The sequence below is a fragment of the Lissotriton vulgaris genome, chromosome 3_1 (assembly GCF_964263255.1).
Source record: "Lissotriton vulgaris chromosome 3_1, aLisVul1.2, whole genome shotgun sequence".
NCBI lineage: Eukaryota > Metazoa > Chordata > Amphibia > Caudata > Salamandridae > Lissotriton > Lissotriton vulgaris.
The window spans coordinates 553,078,092-553,097,008 of record NC_141689.1 but is presented as its reverse complement, the minus strand read 5'-3'; the positions used below and the strand labels follow the sequence as shown (position 1 = coordinate 553,097,008).

General features: G+C 44.6%; 1 protein-coding gene across 1 annotated transcript in view; it reads right to left on the bottom strand.

Annotated features, from left to right (window-relative positions):
* Nucleotides 1-18,917, bottom strand: part of FAM151B (family with sequence similarity 151 member B) — a 504,061-nt gene that overhangs the window by 129,642 nt on the left and 355,502 nt on the right. Inside the window, exon 4 of the mRNA XM_086960833.1 lies at nucleotides 3,034-3,251. Coding sequence (XP_086816959.1) covers nucleotides 3,034-3,251 — 218 coding nt within the window. The remainder of the gene's footprint in view (nucleotides 1-3,033; nucleotides 3,252-18,917) is intronic.

Sequence of the window (18,917 nt, the reverse complement as noted above, 5' to 3'; positions counted from 1 at the left end):
CAATACCTGTGCGACTTTAGGACCGGTATATGAAAGTATGTGTCCTGCAAATCCAGGTATTTCACCTGCGTCATTGCAGAGAGGATGTGGCCCAAAGTGAGCATCTTGATTCTTTCCTTCTATTCTAGGTATTGAAATGACAGAGGTCCAAGATAAGTCTGAGGCCCTCTTCCTTTTTCAAAATAAGCAGTAACTTCCCCACCTTTCTCCAAGCCTGGTATCTACTCCTTTGAAAAGCAGCAAATGCACCTCCTCTCAGAGGATGGACAGGTGCTCTTCTAAATTCGTTCTAGTGGAGAAGGGAAAGTGGGTGAGGAGGAAAGAAAACATAGGGCATAGCCATTTTAAATAACTTGCAAACCCATCTGTTGGATGTGATGTATCGCCAAATCAGCAGAAAACATCACATCCAGCCTCCCACTGTGAAGGCATGAGCCACTGACGGTATACTGAAGTGGTCTGCTGGCCGGTGTAGCTGGGAAGGAAGAGTCAGGAGACTTGCATTGCTGCTGAGCCAAATATCATCTTCTGGTTCTTCGTCCACGGACTCAAAAAAGCACTGGTTGTGAAAGATGACTTTGTCTATACGCAGCTCCCTGGAGTGACTATAAATTTCTAAAAGGGGGCAGAAGCAACAGACTCAAGGTACACACTATAGCTCTACTACCTTTAAAGTGTTACAAAGCAAAGCCAGCCTTTTCACTGAAGAGGTGGGACCTATCATAGGGCATGCCCACCAGCGAAGCCAGCACATTGCCGGAGAACTCAGTACACGAACAGGCAGACCATATTGACAGACCACAACGCCAGCCTGGCTGAAGAAAACATGTGCTTGCCAAAGGTGTAAATTCTTTCAAGATTCTCTATCTGGAGGAATGGTGGGGAATAAATTGGGATTCACTTTACTATCAACGTCTACTCTCTGTAATGGGATGCTTGATGAGAAAATTCAGGCGACCAGATGCCAGTCTGACATCAGGCCAGCTGCCTGTTTACAGGCAGGCAAGAAAATGGTTGCAACCAGGTAACCATCAGAGTATCTGTAAGATCATCTTTGAAAAGATGCAAGGTTTTAGATGTTGCTGGCCAGGATGTAGGATTTCCATCAAAAATTTGTTTTAGTCTCAATGGAGGGCAGCTGTAGCTCAAGCATCTCAGCTGGTCTCTGAACCACCACTGCGAACAAGGCACTCACCTCTGTTTTGAACCATTTATTGTCTTTGTCTCTGCGGAGGTGTCAAGCCCACTGGAGTTTTGTAAATCAAAGAATGAGAAGGGCCACGTGTTGTTTTCCAGATAATAATGGAAATACAGCATTTGCCACATATTCAGTCTCTTCTGATGCATAATCTTCAGATTTTAACAAAAAACATTTCTTTCTAGCTCAAACGGCTCAAAAGTTATTTAAACTGCCATGCCACATGCTGCTATGGATCAGAAGGTCTTTTGCCAAAATTCACCTCTCTGTTTCCTATTGCTATATTAAAGTATTAAACTGGTATTAATGAGGTGAAACCTCAGGCCAGACAGTGTTAACAAGTGTAAATAAATGACAAAAGAGTGAAGTGATACGGTGCTGTATTATGCTGCACAATTAGCCTTTTCCTGCACATGATTTAGTCAACATTCATAAATAATTTGGTCCCCCTGCTGCATAATTACAGTTGCCCTGGGAATAAGGTATCATTATTGCAATGAAGGGGGGATAAAGCCATACCCCTCACCATCATCAACATCTTGGAATTGAACCTGTTCTGAGTCCGGATCAGTCAGAACCATAAAGATGATGGAGCTTCAGTTGACAGCAGCAATGTGGTAGAGGCACAGTATTAGAGTCAAATTGCTTGACGACCGGTTGCACTTTAGTAACTTCATAGCATGATTTCTCTCAAGCTCGGGTTGACTTGTCTTGTATCTTGCATAGGAATCGGGTCGTCTTTCAGAACCACTGGAGTAGCAGGAACTGGTGTGGATTGTGGGGCCAGAGTAGAAGTCTGTACCATAGACAGTATGGGCCCAGCAGCAGGCCACAAGGTGGAAGATGGTGCCAGGGGTGGACCAGCCTATAGTAGCCTGACTAGAGACCCCTTCGGTTCCTAGGGGCCCGAAGATGCACCAGAGAGCCACAAGCTCACTGAATAGCTGCAGCATGGCTTCTTTTAAGGCCTCAATCTGAGGCAGGGTCAGCAACGGCTTGAGAAAGTCGGGCGTGTTAGGATCAGCTGAAGTATTCGCTCAGTGACCTGCAACACATCTTGCATCTTGATGCTTTAGCGCTTTCTCCTTGGAGTCGGAGTAGCGGGATGGGTTGAGTCTCACTTTGTTATTTTATCCCTGCATTTGGACTTCACCTTACAGAAAGACTTTGAGTGAGAAGTTGAACGGTCATGGGAATGGGCCAGAGATGGGCCCACGACTTAGAACGGGACGTAAGCAAAGGCTGCGACCTCTTTTAGTTCTCATTGACACGCAGCTTCGCCTCTCAGTCTCGAATCACCATTGTATGCATGAGGGTGCATTTATCACATGACTTAGAGTTGAGTCCCACGTCCAAGCACCAAAGACTTGCCTTGTGACAGAGATGTGCTTCCTGCTAAACTTTTTTGAATCCTCTAGTTTTATGTTGGGTATCGATCTCTGGCACACTGCGTAAAGTTTGAAAGTCTGAAAAAATAACAAATTAGAGAGTGGTGCTCTGGATCCATGTTGAAATGTATCGGAAGAAAGGAACTGCTATCAGTGTTGAGGGCTGGTGCTTAGAAGTAGCTTCGCTCTGTCACCTCTGGGGCAGTAAGCAGTGTACATGGAGCCACATGGCGTCAACTAGCAGCTCGCAGGAATTATGAAAACCACCTGATGAATATTCGAAGGTGAGGAATCTGCGCTTAGAAGTATCCATTAGAAACTTTGCTTTAGTATGACAGCAACAATTTTATCTCGTATACAAATTACAAAATTTAAAAAAGCAAAATGACAAATTTGATTGGTGCTAAATTTAGAAGGGTATTTTCCTTTTAAAACATTGATCTTTACCTTCATTCTTTTCTCCAGGGTGCCATCCTGTTGTCCATCCCAAAGACAATGTCACATCTGGGAAGAATGATATAACTGTATCGAGGAAACATTCAGCATCCACCGCTTGGGAAGACCCACCGGGGCCAGGCAGAATGTCAGCATTAATCCAAAGGGGTCTCTGCAAGGACATCTTCCTTTCTTGCAAAAGTATCATTGATGGTTTCACTGCTTCCAAACTGTAAGATGAAATATACTTAAATTCACACACATCCCTGCATGGCAAATGACGCTTCAAAAGTATGTTACCCCAAAAAGAGAGAAGAAATCTTCTAATTTGTTATACGTTATAGTAATTTACTTGCAATCCATTTGATTGTCCTATATATAGACATTGTTTTCTTCGTTTGTGCTAGGGGTTCGTGGAAACATTTCATGGGTCAATTATAAAAACATACAGGGTGTTAGACTCTCATTTTAAGTTGCCTGCTATCACCTCATTTTTTTTCCACTCCGGGAAACAACATGCAATGATAGGTGTTTGCACGTGATTCCCACATGATTTCTCTCAGCCTTTCACACCTGGACTGCGACTCAATCAATCAATCAATCAGGAAATTTGTATAGCGCGCTACTCACCCGGAGGGTCTCAAGGCGCTTGGGGAGAGGGGTCCGCTACTGCTCGAACAGCTAGGTCTTGAGTTGCTTCCTGAAGGAGAGGTGGTCCTGGGTGAGACGGAGGTGAATGGGAGGGAGTTCAAAGTCTTGGCTGCCAGGTAGGAGAAGGATCTTCGAATGCGTGGAACGGCGGCGAGGGTGTGGCTGGTTGATCGTAGCTGGTGGGTGGGAGTGTAGAAGGTCAGGCGTTTGTTGAGGTACCTGGGGCCCGAGTCGTGGAGGGCCTTGTGTGCGTGGGTGAGAAGACGGAACGTGATTCTCTTGCTGACGGGGAGCCAATGCAGGTCTCTCAGGTGTCAGGAGATGTGGCTGTGTCGGGGGATGTCCAGGATGAGTCGTGCGGAGGCATTCTGGATGCGTTGGAGGCTTTTCTGCAGTTTGGCTGTGGTTCCGGTGTAGAGGGTGTTTCTGTAGTCCAGTCAGCTGGTGACGAGTGCCTGGGTGACCGTCTTCCTGGTTTCGGTGGGGATCCATCGGAAGATCTTTCGGAGCATGCGTAGGATGTTGAAACACGATGATGAGACGGCGTTGACTTGTCTGGTCATCAAGAGGGAGGAGTCCAGGATGAAGCCCAGGTTGCGTGCGTGGTCCGTTGGTTTGGGTGCGCTGCCCAGGGCAGGGGGCCACCAGGAGTCCCGGAGTTGGGGTGCGATGACGGAGTCGGCCTTGTTGAAGACGTGGTGGGGGCATGGGTCGGTTGGTGATCCGGAGTGAATTGTGTTCATCGTGCGGTGTCTTCGGTGCTGACCGGGGTCCAGGTGCCGAGGGTGGTGGTGTGGGGCATTGGTTCTGTGGTTGGCTGCGTGGTCTGTTCGCCGAAGCTGTTGTGTATGTCTGCGATCTTGCTGTGGAAGAACGAAGCGAGTAAATCGCAGAGGTCTTGTGAGGGAGTGATGTCGTTGTTTCCAGCGCTGGGGTTAGAGAGCTCTTTGACAATGTTGAAGAGTTCCTTGCTGTTGTGTGCGTTGTTGTCTAGTCGATCCTTGAATGCTGACTTCTTGGTGGTGTGGATCAGCTGGTGGTGTTTACGGGTGGCGTGCTTGAGGGAGGTCATGTTGTCTGTAGTCGGGTTTTTCGTCAGGCTTTCTCGAGGGTGAAGCAGTTCTTCTTGGAGTTCTTGAGGTCGTCGTTGAACCAGGGGCCTATCTTGCTTCTGGGCCTGCTGGGATGGTTTTTCAGGGGTGCGAGGTCGTCAGCGCAGTTGGTAATCCAATGTGTGAGGTTGTTGGCTGCTTGGTTGGGGTCCGTTGATCTGGCGGGAGGGTTCTGGCTCAGTGATGTGATGAGCTGGTCGGTGGTGATCTTGTTCCAGCTCCTGCGGAGGGCCTGTTGCGGGTGGTGGTGAGTCGTGGTCCTTCTAAAGCTGAAGTGGACGCAGCTGTGGTCTGTCCAGTGGAGTCCGGTGGAGTGGCTGAAGGAGATGTACTTGCTGGAGGAGAAGATTGGGTCAAGCGTGTGTCCGGCGTAGTGGGTGGGGGTGTTCACCAGTTGCTTAAGTCCGACGTTGGCAAGATTGTCCAGCAGGGTGGTGGTGTTGTTGTGTTGTTGTTCTCCAGGTGGAAGTTGAGGTCCCCTAGGAGGATGTAGTCGGAGGAGGAGAGGGCGTGCGGGCTGATGAAGTCTGCGATGTCTTCGCTGAATTGTGTGCGAGGTCCTGGGGGTCTGTAGATTAGCGTGCCTCTGAGTGTGGTCTTGGGGTCGGTGTGTATCTGGAAGTGAAGATGTTCGGCGGCTGCGAGGTTGTCGTCGGCGTTGGTCGTGATGCGGATGGTGTTCTTGTGGACGATGGCGATGCCTCCTCCTGTCTGGTTGACGCGGTCCCTCCGGGTGATCTTGTATCCGTCCGGGATGGCGATGGCGATGTCAGGCGCTGAGGAGGCGTTCATCCAGGTTTCCGTGAGGAAGGCGACATCTGGAGATGAGGTGTCGAGCAGGTTCCATAGTTCCATGGCATGTCTGCGGACAGAGCGGGTGTTGAGCAGGATGCACTTCAGGTGGTTGCTGTTGGTGCTCGGCTTAGCGGGTGCGGGTATGGTGCAGGTCCGGATGCAGGAGAACTTGCAGGATTGGCAGGTGAAGGGTCCGTGGGTACGTCCTGGGGTGGCTCGGTGGCAGCCGGGGTGCGTTGAGGGTGGCGGCGTCGTACGTCCGGCGGGTGGGATGGTATCTGCGGGGGCCAGGGGGTCTGGCACTGGGTGCGGGCCAGGCGCGTTCGGGCGCAGGCGGGCTTGCCTTTGGCGCGCCATCGGCGCACCATTGGCGCATCCGCTGTGCGTACGCGCGGACTCTGCCATAAATGGAGAGGGGGGGGGGGCGGAGCGAGGGAGGAGCAGCTGGGAGCGGGGTGGCGAGTGGGGCGGGGAGCAGAGCGGTGACGCAGGAGGGAACGGGGGTGGGGCCGCGGGGGAGCAGCGGCGGGGAGCGGGGTGGAGGGGCACACCAGTGGGTAGAGAACACCACAAAATACAATGGCACAATAGGGGCAGATACAAATACGGTCAAAAATACAAAATTACAAAAATTATAGTCACAACATGCAAAACGGGCAAAACCAGATACAATACGGTAAGGCGAGATCACAGGGGTCAGGGGCACAACAGAGGCACAACGGACAGCGGCGGCGGCAGCAAGCGGAGACCGGGCACACCAAGGATGGGCCACGCGGCGGGTGGAGCGACCGGCTCTGACCAGGTCAGGTCAGGTCACAGCTCCCCGCCTCGCGGACACAACCCTATGTTTCCAGTGGGAGGGAGGAGCAGCTGGGAGGCGGGAGCGTGGTGGCGAGTGGGGAGGGGAGCAGAGCAGTGATGCAGGAGGGAACGGGGGTGGGGCCGCAGGGGAGCAGCAGCAGGGTGCGGGGAGCTGGGTGGAGGGGCACAATAGTGGGTAGAGAACACCACAAAATACAATGGCATAACAGGGGCAGATACAAATACGGTCAAAAATACAAAATTACAAAATTATAGGCACAACATGCAAAACGGGCAAAACCAGATACAATACGGTCAGACGAGATCACAGAGGTCAGGGGCACAACAGAGGCACAACGGGCAGCGGCGGCGGCAGCAAGCGGAGACCGGGCACACCAAGGATGGGCCACGTGGCGGGTGGAGCGACCGGCTCTGACCAGGTCACGTCAGGTCACAGCTCCCCGCCTCGCGGACACTCTCCATGCACGAGAACACAACAGTAGGCCCACTTGTAATCAAGACCATACTATAAAGAATGAAGGTTCTGACACTCAAACATAGGTTTGGCTATTCAGATCTGATGATTTCTTATAAAGTCTTCCTTTATTACCCAGGCCTAAAAATGCAGATTGCCTTGAAGCCAGAAGCGATTTCACTAATTCATAGAAATCTCATTGGTCACAAACAGTTAAAGCAACAAGGGCCATAATCGGATCAATAAACAGAAAATACAGTTGCTAATATTGAAATAAGCAAATATTTGGAAAATATATGTAAAGATGACTGGGAAACCTTTTGCTGGAAAACCTTTGAAAATCTTGTCATTATGTCAGCTGGTGCTGTCTGTGGATCATCTTTTACAAATCCGAGAACATCACTATTGGTTTGTAATCTGTGATACACTTTACTATTGAATCACAAAATATTTTTCACTGGCAATAACACATCATTGGTGTTAAATAAGGCAGAGCTGGTACAACCACGTTTTACAAAGTAAAAGCAGGTTTGTGGACGTGAAAACATATAACCAGAATGTTTGTGCATGATTGTTGTTTTGCAGTTTGTTGTGGTGGTGATGTTCTGTTTTGTTTTTTATGCTGTTGTGTTTTGTGATGCATTATTGCATTGTGTCATTGCGGTATTGTATCATGGTTGCTGTGTTAAATTCGGGTTGTTTTGTTGTATTGATCTCTGTTATGTTTTTGTTGTGTTGTTAGTTGTATTTTGCTTAGTTTTATGTCACTGTACTGTTTTTGTTGTTTTCTGTAGAAATGTCAACGGGTGCTGCTACAATCAGTCAAAGCAGCACATACTTTTAAATTTCCAGTGATAAACAAGCATTTACCACTGTTTAAGGATGTAAAATACTTCTGCTTGAGCTCTTGAACTTTTTAAGACACCAATCAGCCCAGTAATTAGGCACTTTCAGTGTTAACATTATGAAAAAGCCACTAGTCTTTACTGATGATATATGAAACTGCATCTATTCCTGTAGCCTTATGGTGGTTTCTTATGATCAACCCATTGCATACCCATATCTTTATGCCTACCATGAAACTGAAAAAAGGAAGAGAGAATCTAGTGGCACTTTGAGAATAAGCACCATGCTCTTTTTTAGGTCCAAGCCCTGTTACAAAGACATAGTGTAATTGTAATTGTATTTCTGTAGCGGCTACTACCCCTGATGAGGCCTGAAGCACTTTTCGACAAGTAGCATGCTACTCCGTAACCCAAAAAGGATTAGTGGCGGATTGGTATAGGGAAATGTGAGTTAATTTGAGCGGTGGACTTGCAAGTCTGTTAGTTGGACTGGATAGAATAATGGAGGGATAGAAGAGGGAAGAGTCTAAACGTGTTACACAGGAGATCAGAGTAGTAGAATGAGGTTTGAGATGAATAAAAGGAGAGATGGAGGAGGGAAGATCTCTAGAAAGGGATTTGGGAGATCAAAGTAGTAAAATGAGGTTTGGGATGAGTCAAAGGATGGATACATGATATTGTGGCCATGCTAATAGCTTCCCAAGTTGTAACTCACAATTCCTGGCTATCTATTTGCTGGCTTTATTTGTTTTCGGCTGTCCAGCATGTTTTTGTCCCTCCTGTGGAGCAAAGCCTGTTTACCACCTCTCTGACTAGCTCCTTGTATACTCATGAGGGCTCACTTTTAGGGAAATCTTATTTTCTTTTTCATAAAGCACTCCACAAGAGTACGTGTTTTCAGTTGTTTCCCTTGTATACTAGTTCACAACAGTGAACGTGCTGCATTTCTTTCAAAAAAGGCTTCCGGCCTCCAATCGTTCTACTTGATGGATTCTACTAATCTCTGTCACTATCAGTTCATTAATCTTGCATGCCACTGAGGAACAATGTTCTGACTACAAGATTGTGAATTTTGGTTGGTGCTCTTTATGAATAGCATACCTTAAACAATTCTCTTCCTCATTTTTATGCCCACATCCTAGGCCCTTAAAGTAGGGGAGTGGGGGTGCTGGAGCATCCTCAGAACAAAAATGCTGGAGTTTAAATGTTGACTGAGCAACAAAGAGGCCTTAAAATTGTATTTTTATCTTGTGACATTTGCGGTGCATTCAAAGACAGAGGTCAAATGTCAGGATCTGCCTTCCAACAAATTGTTGTTTATTCTTTTTAAGGGGAGCTTTGTGTTTACTTTTCTGTCTCTGACTGCAAAGTAGGAGGATTTATGTCACAATCAATTCAATTCAATTCAAAAATCTTTATTCGGATTTCAAAAATCCATAAAAGCACAATTTAAAATACAATTCGACATTTATAATTACAATTACAATAGGTGCAATAGACACTATAAAGTACATTATCAATGCATTTGCTAAGTTACACATTTCAAAAGTGCAAGAAGGATCAGTAGTTATTGATAGTACAAATGAATCAAGGGTGTTCCATACTTCTTCGTACATTAAAAATAACTTTTAAAAAACAGATTGTGCGAAATATAAGTTCATCGTCCTCCAATTTTAAAAGCATCAGATAAGACTGGTTCAGGGAGATGGGTCTATGTTTTTTAAAATAGGGTGCTAGAAACCATTTAATATATTTCATATAAAACTTACACATGAAGAAGAAATGTAGATCGTTTTGTTTACTGGTACCGTCACAAGGACACGGAAGCTTGTCATCTACATTGTGTCCCAGAGGAAAACAAAGTAAAAATTTTACCGTTCCTGCTTTCATTCTAAATAATAAAGATCTTTCCCAGCAACACATTGGTAATGTCAAATACAGCGGGAGTTGCTGGGTTAATAAACCATTGTTAATATAGGACACAACAGTTTGTTTCTTCATCTCTTCTGACAATCTTTTTTCCCTGTAATTGGCATACAGTTCAAGTTGGACTTCTTTTTTGTCAGTCCTCTTTATGTGCGATGGATTTTCAAAGAGGTTGCCCCTGTCTATACTAGACAGACTCTCTTGTATACCACGAAACCACGGGATCTTATTCCATTTGTCACAAGCTAAACATTCCCTCAAAATATCATGTGTTAAACTAGCATATTCATTTGCCCAGATAGCTAACCAAAATAATGCAGGCCTGGCTGCAATAAAGTCACTAATGTAGGGTGCATTCAGCTCCGAGTGGCAGATAAACCCTGTGTTGTATCCTCGTGCTGTCTGCTGAGCTCGCCTCGCCGCATGCTCTGGAATGTGGAATCCTGTGCCTAGGCATTCCGGTGATTCCAGTGCAGCGGTTGGCGTGGGCTCTTCATCTATGGATCTCGCTTCTTCAATAAATCCCTATTTACCATAAAATAGAGTATTGTCAGTTTCCCTCCTTCTTGGATACTTCACTGGCGACTTGGTGTGAACGAACCTACGCGATTCCTGAGCCTGCAGCCCCGGTATCCCCGGACCATGATTACCGTTGTGAACATGAAATGCTGAATTCTCTCCTCTGTGCCTGCCGAGCCTTCATTATCGAATTGATGCCACGCTGGTGAAAATCCCGCTTTCTTCACATCAAGCGGTGAGATTATTTTCATTTTAAGACTTTTCTCTGTACTTTCGTCTGCGCGAGTTGACGCGTGCGCTCCACCACGCGCCTGAAAATCTCAGCGCGAGCCAACGCTCAACATTCTCTGCATTCCAGCCTGGCAGCGTCAGCACAAGCAAGTGCAAACATCGCCTATTCTATTTGCTATTGTGACATCACAAAGCTTTTCATCAAGGCAGGCAGCGTCAGCACAAGCAAGTACATGCAGCATCTGTTCGATCTGTTTTTGTGACATCACAAAGCTTTCTTCAAGGAAATTCTTGCATTCTTCTTCATGGAATAATTCCTCTAAAGAATTTTTACCACTGTGTATGACATCACAATACTTAAATAAGACATTTTCTGTAGTCTGGTAAAGTTACATTCATCAACTTTTCCATTCATTATTCTGCATCTCAATGGAAAGTTTTAATGCGCCTCCGCCATTTTTGGCCAGTCCCGGAGAACCACCTTTGGAGTGGAAACAATGGCGTGAAGGGTTTGAAGCCTATCTCGAAGCCATTGGTGGTGAGAACTACACGGACAAACGCAAACTTGCAATACTAAAACATTCGCTTGGTGCAGAAGGAAGACAAATTCTGTCACATTTACCTCCAATGACATTAGATAATTCATCTGAAGAAGAAGTTGATGTCTATGAAAATGCAATTATGCAACTCGACAAACAGTTCATAAAAAAAGTCAATGAAGTGGTGGCACGTCACAAGTTTCTTAGCAGAAAACAACTTCCCGTTGAACCAATTGATTCTTTTATCAAAGATTTAAGGATCCTGGCTGCAAAGTGCAACTATCAACAATTCCAAGATCAAATGCTAAGGGACCAACTTGTGCATAATGTCTCTGATGTGAAACTTCAAGAAAAATTACTTGACGCAAAAGACTTATCTCTTTCAAAAGCACTCGACATCGCACACCGATTTGAAGATATGAAGCTAGGCATCAAAGAGTTGTCCGATAAAAAACCGAAAGAATCCTCTTCCGAAAATCCTAGTATATCGGTGGTCCAAAACGTCAAGAAGAACCCATCCACTTTTACTTCCAACAAACCTTTGATGGCCTCTACTTCTCATCAAGGCTTTAGAAAGGATGTCGTTTGTTTCAAATGTGGCTTTCCTGGCCATGTAGCAACAGATAAAAGGTGTCCCGCTATAGGACAATTTTGCAACTATTGCAAGTCTAGGGGTCATTTCTCCAGGATGTGTAAGAGTCGCAACAGGTCGAAGTATTCTAATTCTGACCCGAGACGCCCCAGATTCTCTGAAGTTCAACCTGTAGACATTGATGTTGACGATGAGTACGACGACATCTGCAACGTCTATGAAGTTGGGGAAGATAAAAAAGACTCACCCTTTTGTATGCTTCAAATTGGGTCCAAATCTATAAAAGTCATGGCAGACTCTGGTGCTAAATACACTCTAATTGGTGATGACGTATTGCTAAAGGAATTCCCAGATGTCATATCGTTATTTCCCTCTGACATAAAGTTAAGGGGGTATGGGAAAAAACCCATTGATGTATTTGGATACTTTCCTTCCACTTTGTCATTCAAGGGCAAGTCAATTCATGCTAAAGTTTATGTTGCTAAGGATGGATCATGCTTACTAGGTTGGCCACATCAGAGAGAATTGATGATGAAACTTGATCCCAATCACCCCGATCAGGTTTTAGGTTACTCTGACTTCATCAATTCTGTTGAGGTAGCCTTTGACAACAAATGGGAAACTATTTTTCCACAGGTTTTCTCCCCTACTTTGGGTCTACTCAAAAATTTCAAGCACAAAATTATTCTCAAACATAACGCTGTTCCCAAAGTACATAAAGTACGCAACATACCCTTAGCCTTACGTGAATCTGTAAAAAAGAACTTCAGAGGTTATGCGACTTAGATGTAATCGAGGAAATTGAATCCTCCGAATGGCTCTCGCCAGTGGTCGTAGCCCACAAACCCAACGGGAAAATTCGTTTATGTGTGGATATGCGCGATTTAAATTCAAATGTATGGGTCGATAGACATCCTTTACCCAATATTGGTGAAATGTTCGCTAAGCTCAAGGATGCATCTATCTTCACCACATTGGATTTATCTAACGCATATCACCAGATAGCACTTCACGATGATAGCAAGCATCTGACTTCGTTTATAACCACTGAAGGAGCATACAGATATAAAAGGATGCCTTTTGGATTAGTGTCCGCATCCTCAGTGTTTCAACGTGTAATGCACAATATGTTTAAGAATGTGTCCAACGTGTTATATTTTCAGGACGACATTTTGGTTTTCGGCAAGGATGAATGTGAACATTCTGAAATTTTGTTTAAAGTCTTGTCTATCCTACAAGACAATGGTCTCACTCTTACCAAAGAGAAATGCAAATTTGGGAAAAGTTCAGTAGACTATTTAGGCCATTCCATCAGTAAACAAGGCATCTCTCCCAAATTAAGCTTAGTTAGGGCTATTGAAAACGCACCTGAACCGGGCAACAAGGATCAACTTAGATCCTTTCTCGGTTTAGCCGAATACTATGCCAAGTTTATCCCCTCCTTTTCTGATAAAACCTCTCACCTACGTAATTTAATGAAAAATCATCAAGAGTTTGTTTGGGATGATAACTGCAAATGTCAATTCAATTTCATCAAACAATGCATAATTTCTGCTCCTGCTTTGTCCCCATTTGACACTAATTGCAAATCATTCATCGTCACTGATGCAAGCAATGTCGGCATTGGTGCTGTTCTGATGCAAAAGCAACACAGCGGCTTTGTCACTATTGCTTTTGCATCAAGACCACTACGTGGTGCTGAAACAAAATATTCTACTCTTGAAAAAGAAACATTGGCTTGTTGGTGGGGAATTGAATACTTTCGCAGGTATGTATATGGTACAGATTTTGTTGTACGATCGGACCATCGTCCCCTTGTTGACCTGTTTACGACCAAAGGGTGTGGTAAAGCCACCTCTAGAATCGCTAGATGGCAGTACAAGCTGCAAGATTTTCACTTTTCCGTTGAGTACATCCCCGGTGCAAAGAATGTCCTTGCTGACTTCCTTTCTAGGCTTCCCGTGGAAGATGACAATCATGTTGCTCCCGATAATGACCCTGACAAAGTGGTGTCAATTTGCGAAGTGTCCAATGGTTGCATTCGTGAAGACGATTGGGTTTTGGCTTGTAATGGTGACCGTGATTATTTGGATGTTGTATCTTATGTCAAAAATGGTTGGCCTCCCAAGAACAGTTTATCTTCTAGTGTTTTGCCTTATTTTCAAGTAGCTCAAGAGCTCTCCGTCCAGGGAGAAACTCTCTTGAGAGGTTTACTGTTGGTGGTTCCGGATAGTTTAAGGAACACCGTGTTAAACATGGCTCATGAGGGCCACCCAGGCATGTCCAGCATGAAGAAAAGAATAAGAAGTGAATTTTGGTGGCCTGGTGTCGATAAATTAATCGAGAAAAAAGTAAGGTTCTGTGTTGAATGTTGTGTGAGTGATAAATCCCAAAAGCCTGTTAAATATCACCACGATTCTATCTCAAGACCATCTAAACCATGGGAGTGTGTTTCTGTAGATATTGCCGGACCCATGTCCTTTGGTCAGGGTCCCATGTACGCCATTGTTTTGATAGACCAGTTCTCTAGTTGGCCTGAGGTGAAATTTGTCCCACATGTATCTTCCAGAGTGGTTATCGACTTTCTCAATTCAATTTTTGAAAAAGAAGGTTTTCCTTCTTCCATCCTTTCTGATAACGGCACACAGTTCACCTCCTCCGAGATGAAATCTTTTTGTTGCAATCATGGCATCCTACACAAGCACTCTTCTGTTTACTATCCTCAAGGGAACGGAATGGTCGAAAGATGGATTAGGGTGCTCAAGGAGGGTCTACAGCTTGCTGTATGCAACGGTGAGAATTGTCTCGAGGCTGTTAAAAAACTTTTATGGAGTTATCGGAATACTCCTAAGGCTAATGGTGAACTGTCTCCCTTTGAAATAATGCGGGGGAGGAAAGGTGTATGTAATTTAAGCCAACCCTGGATGCGAAACCTTGTAGATGGTATACGTTCTACTTGTCGTTCCCCTGCGGTGTCTTCCAGTTCCAGTAATCCATGTAAGGTTGGTGACTGGGTGCGTGTGAGAAAGTCTGGTTTTCTTAGATCTGGTGTATCTCGCTTTTCTGACCCATTGTTAGTCGTAAGAGTGGGCAGGCAGGTTGTAGAGCTGTCAGACGGGAATGTTTGGAGTCTCTCTAAAGTTGTCAAAGTCCCACCCTTTCTTAGCAGTTCTTTTGCCCCCAACCGTACAGGGACCTCTCCCTCTAGTTCCAATTCTCGCCACCCTCCTGTTTTCCCTCGTTCCTTTCGATCCATTCCCGTCCAATCTCCTCATTCAAGTTTTTCCCGTCTGAGGAAACCTCCTGTGTGGCATAAAGATTACATTGTTGGTGAATAACCTTTTCTTCCCAAATTGTTCTCAATGATTAATCCTTTTCTTTCCAATTTGTTCTCAATGTGATGTAACTGTATTAATTGCTCTGCTTGTATGTATTAACTGTTAAGATCAATGCCTTTTCTTTTCTGGTGAGGAGGATGTGTTGTATCCTCGTGCTGTCTGCTGAGCTCGCCTCGCCGCATGCTCTGGAATGTGGAATCCTGTGCCTAGGCATTCCGGTGATTCCAGTGCAGCGGTTGGCGTGGGCTCTTCATCTATGGATCTCGCTTCTTCAATAAATCCCTATTTACCATAAAATAGAGTATTGTCAGTTTCCCTCCTTCTTGGATACTTCACCCTGATGATGAAATCGGAGCTCCCAGTAGCTTCCTACAGAGCCGATTCTCTTCTCTTTGTATTGAGGGGGTTTTTACTGACCCCCAAATTTCGGCACCGTAGGTTGCCACAGGGATGCATTGGAGCCTATAAATCTTTAAAATTGCTTTAGTTGCTACAACTTTCCTCGGTTTGGGAAGAGATAACATTGAGTTTATGGCCTTTGAGAACTTGCCTGTGGCGTGGGCAATATGCCCACTTCACAGGCCGTTCGCAGCAAAGACCATACCTAGATATGGGAACGTTTTGGTTAAGAGCAACTTATCAGCTCCTATCATAATGGAATTTAATTGCTTAGCACCCGGCCCACAGGACATGATGAATGATTTTTTAAAATTTACTTTTAAATCCAAATTCCGCATGTATGATGAAAAATCCCTGACTAGTGCACGTAGGGCATTAGGTGTTAATCCCATGAGCACAGCATCATCCGCGTACAAAAGACACGGTAGTTGGCATCCTTTAATTTTAGGGACATCTGGGGTAGCCTTTTTTAGGGAGTTGCTCAAGCCATTTATGTAGATAATAAATAACAGGGGTGCTAAAACGCACCCCTGTCTCACCCCCCTCTCTACATTAATTAATGTCACAATCATGCTGGGTACTAGGAGTGCGAAAAAAGTGTGGGATTTTATTCTGTTCTAGCACACACCAAAATTGAAATGCCAGTAAATGAACTCTACAAATATTTCAAAATATATCAGAAAGCACAAACAAAGCATAATTTTTTGTAATTCTGAAGTGAGGTGAAAACAAACATTTTAATGCCATTTTCTACACATTATTTTTGCACTGTATGGTTTTAACAGTAAAATTGTATGCCTGTGCAAATGTAATATAATTTCAATGGCGAATGTGTGGTTTATAAATGAAAGTGTGCTACCACACCATGCTTTAGTAATATATTTGTGGCAGTGTGCTCCAAATTGTACCATCAGCTACATACTATATCCTACCACTCTCTACTGCTGAATACATTGGCTACCTTGTTTTTTGTGGACACATGGATTTTTCACAATTCGTAAAACTTCAGTGTGGTAACATTAATGGCAGCGCTCCTACTCTGAAGATGAGTCCAGCAACACTGGTGCATGCCAATTTCAAAATATCAGTTCATGCATGAATCCTTGCTGGTACACATCATCTTTTCACCTATCCTGTTTCTATGCAGGTCTTGAGGAAGCAGCGTACTGTAATTTAAATAATATTTGCTCAAATATATGGTGAGCACTTCTCAGCTTTTACTTCAGGGATGAGTTTTAACTCACAGATGCTGAAAAAGACTTGTCTTCATCAATTAAGCATATAAACTGCGTTATCCGTAATACACATTTCAACAAAACATTATAACATATGTTAATAGGATCAGCTGAAAACAATGCAGGGACACGCTTTTCACAAGTATCTAAACTACACAGTGTTGGGGGGGGTTGTCAATGAGTTTTTAGAGCACTTGCTTACTAAGCATTCCTCATTTCATAATGTTTACAGATGAGTGACCAAAGGAAAAAGGAGATTGTGAAGCCTAAGATTCTATTTCATTCAAATTCAATACCCAAGCACCCAAGTTACTTCATTTGCACACTTATCTCACAAACTGTAGTGCCGGTAAGCAGAGAAGGCTTACCCCAGGGTGTGGTAGAACGACATCGACTCAGCTACAGTATAGCACAGTATTTTCAAGTCTGTATCTCCAGGGGCATAATTTAGAGGGCAGTATGGAATGAAACCCTTAAAATAACTCCTTAACTCACGGTCCACATCATGTACATCTTTCACTTCGCCTACACCCACCTTATATCCATCTGTGCTCTCACCCCCACCCTGCTGGCACCAATGCAGCCCTTGGCCACAGAACAGACCATACTTGTTGACCCCTGTGAAAATGTTTGTGAGTACCCATGGGGGACAGCATAACAAAACTAGTGGTAAAGCCAACAGATCCTGAAGGCGAGACCTATTGGCTTTGCCAATGTTTGTGCTCTACTGCATGTTTTCCTCCCAAAACGTAAAACCAGTGTGGTTCCATCCCTTCATTTAGTTCTATACAGTTGTTGGTGCTCAGAATCTATACAAACCTTTTTAGGCAGAGAAATGAGGAGTAGCTTTAACTGCTCTCACCTGCTCCAAGCTGCATATATTTCACCCTTGTTCTGGCCAACAGTCAGCCTCATCCTTGCAGACATGTGGGGAATACTAAATAATGTTTTCTGCATTCAGCTGTTCTCTTTCAACTACCTGTGATCCCAGCATTTGCCCAAAGCCTGAATTATGAACCACTCCCTGAAAGCCTGAAGTATCTGAATTCATATCACTGCTAGTGCAGTTTCCTGCCATGTGTGGTGTGACTGCTAGTGTGGCATCCTGCTTCATGTGGACCCTCCTTTGTTCTAGAGTCTAGCTTTGTTTCTACACGTGTCTGCCTCCCTTGCTTACCAACTACCCCTCAATCACGTCTTGTTCCTGGTGGGTTTCAGCCTTGCCGTATTTGCTAATTTGGCAGCAACCTTCTATCTTTGTAGCCTTTTTAGTGTTTAGTTTGTCTGTCTCTGCGATTTCTGATGGTTTCAATACTACCACTCAATTGACATCAATTTCACGTGTTCTTCAACTCTAAAGAACAAGCTCATGTACATAGAACATGATTTCATAGCTTGTATGGGATTACCACAAATTATATTTATCTATAAAAGAGGTAGCCGACTAAGAGAACCATTCTGACGCAACCCTTTAGCACTTTTAGCTGGGTTACTATTAAACAAAGATTCTAAAATATGAAAAGATGGTATATACAAGGAATTTAACTATCACACAGAGAACATGGCAGGTCTCTCTGGCTGTAGATGGGCTGTGTAGTATTTAGATGCTATTCCTGGGTGCTTATAATGCATGTTTTATTGTGCAAATGAACTAGTTACTTACCTTCTGTAACACTCCTTCAGGTGGATAATCTATTTAACCACAGATCTTTCTCCTTGTGAATGTTCCCCCCAGGTGTCAGACTGGATCCGGAAACTCAAAAGCAGTAGTCCTGTGTGCTGGTAGGTGGCAACTGCAAGTGACTAGCAGGTGCGCTGACATCAGCTGCTTTTGAAGGCTTGTATGCGTCTTCAGAAGCGCAATCAATCAGCAACTTGGCTTGGCCATGTGCAGATATCTAGTTTAGGACTGTTGTAGATGGAAAAAGAGTCCATTTCACAGAAAGGGGACGGGGGAGGGTCACAGAGGAATCTGCCGTTAGACAGAGTATCCACCAAAAATATTGTCTCGGAAAATAAGTAACTTGTCCTTCAGATGGATACCTCTAACAGCAGATTCCTCACCTTGTGAATAGATACCAAAGCAGTACCTCCCAAAGTAGTTGGTCTGTGGAATGGCTCAGATCAAAAAAGTCCTGCAGGACCAAATGTGCAAAATGACCATTACAACGGACCCAACTGTCAAGGCAGTAGTGGTTCGTGAACGTGTGCATCAACACCCACGTAGCTGCCTGACAGACATCCAGGACAAGCACACGGTGGCTAGTGCAGCAGTAGCAGCCTTGGCTCAATTGGAGTGAGCCTTGAGCCTCCCATTGGCAGCTTCTCACCTAGCATGTAGCAGATTCTTATGCAGAGGAAAACCTACCTAGAGATGGTTTTTTTTGCACTGCCTTGCCCTTCTTTGCTTATGAGAAACCCACAAAGAGTTTTTCGTC